Consider the following 7551-nt stretch of genomic DNA (forward strand, 5'->3'; position numbering starts at 1 on the left):
AGGCCTGGTCTGGCCTTGGGGACACATGGGGCTTACTGCCAGCCCTGCAGAAACAAGCAGAGCGGTTGTTCCACACCCAAGACTCGGGGTGCCTGAGGCTGGCTAGGGGACCCCTCCCCTAGCACTGCCTGGGGTGGCCATGCGGGTGCCTCGTGGTCACAGCTCGATGCCACAGAAACACCAGGCATCCCACACAGGTTGATCCCACACAACACAAACACCAAAGGCTCCCCTGCGTCCCACCTGCACCCCTGCTTCTGCCCCGGCTTCCTGGAATAAAAGAGTGTGGGAAATGGCCCAGGAGTCTCTGAGTCCTTCCTGGGAACTGTCTGCCCCCACAGCTGCATCCTGGAGCCCCAACACCCCCTCGGGGTCATGTAAACTCAAGACTCCAAGACATCCCCTATCCCACAGCCTGAGCCCACGGGGAGGCAGGGAGTCGGGGGTCAGGTGTTCCAGAAGCTCCACTATGGGCGGGGGGGGGGGGGGGGGGGGGGGGCGGGGAGAGGCACTCGCAGAGACAGGCTGGTTCCCATCACCTGCCCCCAGAACACCTTTGGGTACCTGAGGCTCCTTTCCCAATGCTTCTTAATCTGGCATCAATTTTTTTGGGGGGGAGGGGCCCACACCTGGTGAAGCTCAGGGCTGACTCCTGGCTCTGTGCTCGGGGATCATTCCTAGTGGTGCTGGGGGCCCCCCAATGGGGTGCTGGGGATGGAACCTGGGTTGGTTGCGTGACAGGTAAGAGCCCTCCCTGATGTGCTATCACTGTGATGCCTCCAAAAAAAAAAAATGGCCAAAAAACCCACAAAAATCAACTATCTGGGAACATCAGAGTAAGGACGCCTGGAGCGACCCCTGCTGGCCATGGCTGGGCCTGCACCCTCGGCTCACGGGGCCCCCCCCCCCAGCCTCAGCGAAGCCGTGCCCGGGACCCCACCCTGTGCCCTTACCCCTGCACCCCACACCAGACAGCGGTGCACCTCAAGCTTTCCTGGTTTCCATTATTTATTTTTATTATTTTTGGGCCCACACCCGGCGATGCTCAGGGTTTGCGCCCGGCTCTACGCCCAGGGGTCTCTCCTGGCAGAGCTCCGGGAACTCCATGGGTACCGGGCTGGGACCCAGGTTGCCGTGTGCAGGGCCAGTGCCCTCCTTTGTGCTGCGGCTCCGCCCCCTCCCCGCTTCACCCCAGCACGGGGCGCGCCCACATCTTCCAGGCTTGGCAGAAGGGAGGCGCGGGTGGGGGCGGCCAGGCGGGACGGTCCCTGCACGCAGGGAGGCCCGGCCCGGCCTCTGGACAGGGCGGTCACAGGAGCTGCGGGCGCGTCTCGCTGCTTGAGGATAGGCCTGGCACCGCCCTCGGCACCGAGGGGTCACACCGCGGGTCCCAGCTTCCCCTGGGCCCCCGCTTCGCCCCGCGGGCCGTCACAGCTCGCTCCGCGTCGCCTTGGCCACAATCACCAGCTTGGACAGCTCGGCCTTGAAGGCCCCGGGCCTGTGGGACACTGCAAGAGAAGAAACGCAGCTGCAGGGGATCCCGGGAGAGGCGGGGCGGGGGCAGACCCGGATTTGCCCTCCATGAGAAATGGGCACAGCAGAGCCTGCCTGGGACACGAAGAAAGCCGGCGTGTGGATGTTGCTGCTGCCTGCCCCCCTCCCTGCCCCCCACCTCCCCTGCACCTTGCACCCGGCGAGGCTCAGGGGTTACTCCTGGCAGTGCTGGGGGACCCTACGGGGTGTCGGGGATTGAACCTGCACTGACCATCCGCAAGCGCAGGGCCGTGCCCTCCCCGCTGTCCTGTGGCTCCAGCCCGACTCACCTGTCGTTTTGGCGACTTCAAATTCATCACTTTTCAGGGGTACGTCGCTCCCACTCTCAAATGCAGCTTTAGACTGAGGGGGGAAGGGGCTCGTCAGTGGGGCTGGCGAGAAAGGGGTGCAGGGGTCTCTGCCCAGCACAGGAAACCCAATCCTGCTGGCGGCGGTTAATCCACTCCAGAGCTCATCAAGGGGCTCAGGTCCCCCCATCTCCTGCCCATGCCACCACCAGGCAGCTGCAATGTCCACTCCTGGGGCGGGGGGGGGGGTGGGTCGGGAGGCATTTCTGGGAATGGGACTCCATAACTCCCACACCCCACAGACCCCGGACTCCACAGACCCACACAGTCCGCAAAGACTCCTCCAGACCCCTCACGTCACAGACCCATGACCCTATAGACCCCCTGCCTCAGTCTCCCCAGACCCCACCCCCCCACACCCGCACAGGTCCCCCCAAGCCCCCTTCCCCACAGACCCTCCCAGACCCACAGCAGAGGTGGGGATGGGCTGGGAACCCCGGGTCTCGCGGCTCCCCGGGCACCAAGGTGGGGTTCCCCTCAGAACTGCGGCCAACGGGGCTGTGGGGGGCCCCGATCAAAGGTCTAAGCAGGAGTCAGCTCGGAGTGCGGCTGCGCCCAGACCCTGGGGGCTTCAGGGGGATGCTTGGGCTCCGCATCCCTCAGCCGCTGGGCTGCAGGGAAGGGGGTGAGGCCCGGCCAGGACTGAGCACTGTCCCCCCTGCAAGAGCTCTGGAGATGGGGTCCTTCCTGATGGGGTTCCTTCCTGGCCAGGCTGACCCCATCTCTCGTGATGGGGGGCCGGTTCCCCCGGGAGCCCAACTTCCTGGTGCTTTGTTCCGGAGATGAGTGGGTGGGAGGGAGGGAAGCGGGGGGGGGGGGGGCACATCCTTCCTGCCTTGCCCCTTGCGAGGTCTCGGTAGGGGGGTCAGCCTGGGCGTCCTAGCGGAACCCCGTGTATTTCTAAGCCGTGGGCTCCCCGCTTCTGCTCCCCGAGTTCTGAGAGGGGGGGTATCCTAGCACCCCTGGCCGGATACTCACGTAGGCCATGGCGTACTCGATCTCGGCGCCCTGCACCTCGGCCTGGAACTGCGTGAAGTAGAGGTAGGACTTGCCCTGAGGCCTGCACACGTGGGGGAGGGTGGGGGTGAGCAGGGGCGGGGGTGCTGGAGTGTCCCCAATGCCCAGAGCTCGCCCACCCATGCCCGGGCTCACCTCCAGATGGTGCAGGTGAAGTGCTGGTGGTCCTCGCTGGTGCCCAGGCTCATCTGCCACCTCTGGGGGTTGGAGGACAGAAAACCCTGAGACCCCAGCGGAACCGGGTCCTTGCGCAGCTGCCCCCTACCTTTCCGGCTCTGGGAGGCTGGAGCGCGTGTCTCCTTGGGGGGTCTGGTTGGGGGGCCCCACCTGGCCATGCTCAGGGGACCATATGGGATGCTGGGAATCGAACCCGGGTTGGCCGCGAGCAAGGCAAACGCCCGACTTGCTGTGCTATTGCTCTAGTCCCCTTCTTGTCTCTTCCCCCCCAGCGGGGAGAAAGGCTAGCCGGGAACCCAGTCTCAGTCCTTGGAGGGCCACACCTGGCCATGCTCAGGACTCACTCCTGCCTCTGTGCTCAGACCCCTCTGGTCTGAGCTCAGGGAGCCTCTGGGGTGCCAGGTAGCTGAGCAGGGTCGGCTGCGTGCAAAGCAGATGCCTCCGCCCCTGGACGATCTCTCTGGCCCCAAGAGCCCCATTCTGCTCTCTCTCAAACCAAGGGGAGCCCCAGCCCAAACAGCGCCGAACTGTGACTTTACAAATGGTCTCGATGAATAGAGCAAAATGGCCTTTTTTGGGAGGGGGGTCTGGGGGGGTTGGGGACCACACCTAGTGATGCTCAGGGGTTCCTCCTGGCTCTGCACTCAGGGATCACTCCTGGTGGTGCTTGAGGGACCCTATGGGACGCCGGGGATTAAACCTGGGTAGGACGTGTGCAAGGCGAATGCCCTCCCAGCTCTACTGTCTACTATAGCTCTGGTTCTAAACAGAGCAAAACGAGAGAAAATAATAGAGGCTTGGGTTTTGTTTTTTCTTTTTGGGTCACACCTGGTGATGCTCAGGGTTACTCCTGGCTCTGCACTCAGGAATTACTCCTGGCAGTGCTCGGGGGACTATATGGGATATCGGGGACCGAACCTGGGTTGGCTGCCTGCAAGGCAAACGCCCTCTCTGCTGGACCATCGCTCCCAAGTGGTGTGTGTGTGTGTGTGTGTGTGTGTGTGTGTGTGTGTTTCGTTTTAGGATCATAACCAGTCATGCTTGAGGCTGACTCCTATCTCTGGGCTCAGGGGTCCCTCCTGGGGGAGCTCAGGGGACCATCTGGAGTGCCAGGGATTGATCCTGGGTCAATTCATGCAAGGCAAGTGCCTTCCCCACTGGACTGTCACCCAAGGGCCACTTCTGATGCCCTGAGGAACGATGCGCAGGAACCCTGGAAACACTCACCTCGTTGGTCCCGCCCTGAGAGGCATAAGTAAACTTGCAGGTATATCTGTCCTGAGGGAGGGGAGGAGAGAAGAGGCTCAGCAAGAGGCCTCCCTGGCCGAACAGAGAGCGGGGGTCGTGGGGCTGGCAGCCTGCAACCCCGCATTCCCACCCCCGAGTGATCCCCGAGCACAGGGCCAGCGGTCAACCCCTGAGCACTGCTGGGTGAAGCCCAAGGCAGTCCTGAACCCCAGAACCCAAACCCCAGCCATGCTCGGGGCTCACTCCTGGCTCTGTGCCCCAGATCACTCTTGGCAAGGTTCAGGGACCCTGTGGGACGCAGGGGACCCAGCCGCAGTGGCTGCATTCAAGGCAAGTGCCTTCCCTGCTGCACTCTGCCCACCCCACCGACCCCCAAAGACCCACTTTGGAGCGCTGGGGAAGGAGAGCCAGGTGCCTTTTGCCAGGTTCCTGTTGGCCAGCTCTGCAGCCTTTTACTATTATGTATTTTTTAATTAAAAAAAATTTTTGGGGGGTGTCACACCCAGCAATGCTGAAGGGTGACTCCTGGCTCTGTACTCAGAAATTACTACTGGTGGTGCTGGGGAACCCTATGGGATGCCGGGGAGTGAACCCGGGTTGGCTGCGTGCAGGGCAAACGCCCTACCCGCTGTGTTACCGCTCTGGCCCCTCTCAGCCTTTTAATAGCAGGGAACTGCCTCACTCTTGGGACAAGACAAACAACTCATGAAGCATCTCTGGGTTAAGCAGATGGGGGAGATCATGTCCCCGCCTCCCCCCCCGCACCCACCCCCCACTGGAGTCGCAGGCTGTGAAGGCAGAACCCCCAGGGCTGTGGGGGAAGTATCTGTGCGGTGCAGTGGGCCTGTTTCTGCATCTGTAAAATGGGTCCGATCTACACAGCAACCAAGCTAGGCTAGCAAGGAGTCAGGCTAGAGAAACTCTGGGTATGGTAGCTGCAGGTGCAGACGGAGAGGAAGTGCTTCTCCAAAAAGCTCTACTGCGGACCCAGGCCCACTGCGTCCTGGGACGGAGGGCCCGGACTCACCCTCAACGGGAAGATGGGAGACCCGGTACAATACGGAAGGGAGGGAGGCCCAATCCACTTCCTCTTCTTGTTCGGCTTAGCAGCAGGACCAACCGGCTGGAGGGGTCCCTCCAAACTCAGAACATACCCCGCCCCAGCCCACCCCTGCCAGGTCATGGGACGGGGATGCAAGAACCCTGCGGGTGTCTCTGCTAAAGAGAAAGGAGACAGAAGGGGTGGGGAGACGACACGCATAGGCGATTGCCTTCCACGTGAGCTGTGAGGGGCCCCTAGTCCAATTCCTTGCACGACATGGCTCCTGGCCCCACCGTCAGCAGGGCCAGCGGTAGCCCCTGAACACTACCTGAGCAGGTGGTCAGAACCAACTTCCCCGGAAATATATCTTCCTCAGGCCCCGCCCACCCACAGGCCTGACCCCGCCCTCGCATAGCCCCGCCCACTCAGGCCCTACCCACAGACCAGACCCAGACGCCGCCCTCAAATCGAGCCTCCGGGCCCACTCACAAGCCCCTCAGGCCCCGCCCATCCAAGCCCACCCACAGACACAACCTCCTGAACCCCGCCCCTACAAACCAGAGCGCAGGAACAAAGCCTCGCCCATTCAAGCCCCACCAACTACAGGCCCCGCCCCTACACAGTCAGAGCCCCGCCCACAAACGCCCCGCTCCAAGCCCCAGCCTGCAAATCAGAGCCCCACCCACCCGAGCCACACCCACACCAGAGCCCCGCCCAGACCCAGGCCCCGCCCCCAGAGCAAGGCTCTCCCTGGGCCCCACCCCCGAAAACAAGGGGCCTGCTCGGACCCCACCCGAAAGCCAGGCCCCTTCTCCAGAGAAGCCCCCAAGCGCGAGTCCTTTGCCCGGCTTCGCCCATGAAGGCCCTCCTGAAGCTGCGCTGGCTGGGGCTTCCTTCGGGGCTGGCGGTGGAGACACGTACCCCCGGGCCCACGCTCTCGGAGAAGGAGTGCACGACGCCGCCGGGGCGCACGTCGAACGCCACGGTCGATGGCTCGGACACGGCGTCGGCCGGCCGCAGCGCCACGGCCACCAGGAGCAGCGAGGCCCACAGGCTGGCGGCGCCGCCGCCACTCCGCTCTCTGCAGGGCGCCGCCATCTTGGGAGCGGGTCGTTAGGGCGGGAGCGCTTAGGCGGCGGGACGGAGCGCGACGAGGGACACGTGGGGCGCCCCTGGACGGCCACGTTGGCGGCGGCGCGGTCACGTGACCCCGCGCGCCCCGCCCCCCCGCCCTTTGTAGGCGGGGCCTGGGTGGTTCTTGAAGCCGTTTCCCCAGACTCGCGAGCAAGTTAGCGGAAACCGGAGAGTTCGCCTTGAAAGTTCGGACATTCAGACTGGCACGAGGGTGGTGGAAGCCCTCCATGAGCCAAACGGCGAATAACTGTTGGCAGCCAGGACCCCTAAGTTGAATCTGTTGCAGGTGGGAGGTGGCGCCCACCAAATGAAGTTTATGAATTACGCTGCAGACAGCTTTCCTGCCAAGTGCTGTGGGAGGCCTGGGCACAGTGGGAGCCAGGGAACCGCCTCTGCTTTGCCCGCCTCGGCCAACCGGGGAAATGCCTGGGCGGCTTAGAAATGCTAAAATCCCCCCCATGTATCTATGCGGCATGTACACCAGCGTCCCGCTAGCCTGGGAGCCAGCGGCTGAACCCTCCTCATCTACAGTGTGGGAGTTCTAACTCAGGCTGGACCCAAGACTTGCTCTTTGCAGGAAAGGTAGTCCCATTTTATTTTTGCTTTTTGGGTCACACCCAGCGATGCACAGGGGTTCCTCCTGGCTCTGCACTCAGGAATCACTCCTGGCGGTGCTCGGGGGACCCTATGGAATGCTGAGAATCGAACCCCGGTAGGCCGCGTGCAAGGCAAAGGCCCTACCCACTGTGCTAGCGCTCCAATCCCCCCCCCCCCCCCTTTATTTTCGGAGCGGGAGTAGGGAGGGTCATCCTCTGTGTGTGTTTTTTTTTCTTACCACACCTGGTGATGCTCAGGGGGAACTCTGCACTCTGCACTCAAGAATTACTCCCGGCGGTGCTCGGGGGACTGTACCGGATATCCCTGAAGGAGATTGGGTTAGCTGCGACCGAGGCCAGGCTCCAGCCCAGTGATAAGGAGTGTTCTTAGCCACACCTGGAAATGCCCAGGGGCTACTACTGGCAATGACTCGTC

General features: G+C 63.0%; 1 protein-coding gene across 1 annotated transcript; it reads right to left on the reverse strand.

Annotated features, from left to right (window-relative positions):
* Positions 1-1002: 1002 nt before the first annotated feature.
* On the reverse strand, positions 1003-6522 carry MYDGF (myeloid derived growth factor). The gene is made up of 6 exons (XM_056119509.1): positions 6307-6522; positions 4323-4373; positions 3054-3115; positions 2880-2961; positions 1824-1896; positions 1003-1508 (listed from the first exon to the last, which is right to left on the reverse strand). Exons 1-6 carry the CDS (start codon positions 6481-6483, stop codon positions 1429-1431), a joined length of 525 nt encoding a protein of 174 aa, XP_055975484.1. The 5' UTR covers positions 6484-6522; the 3' UTR covers positions 1003-1428.
* Positions 6523-7551: the final 1029 nt, after the last annotated feature.

This window comes from Sorex fumeus, unplaced genomic scaffold (assembly GCF_029834395.1).
Source record: "Sorex fumeus unplaced genomic scaffold, SorFum_2.1 ptg000041l, whole genome shotgun sequence".
Lineage (NCBI taxonomy): Eukaryota > Metazoa > Chordata > Mammalia > Eulipotyphla > Soricidae > Sorex > Sorex fumeus.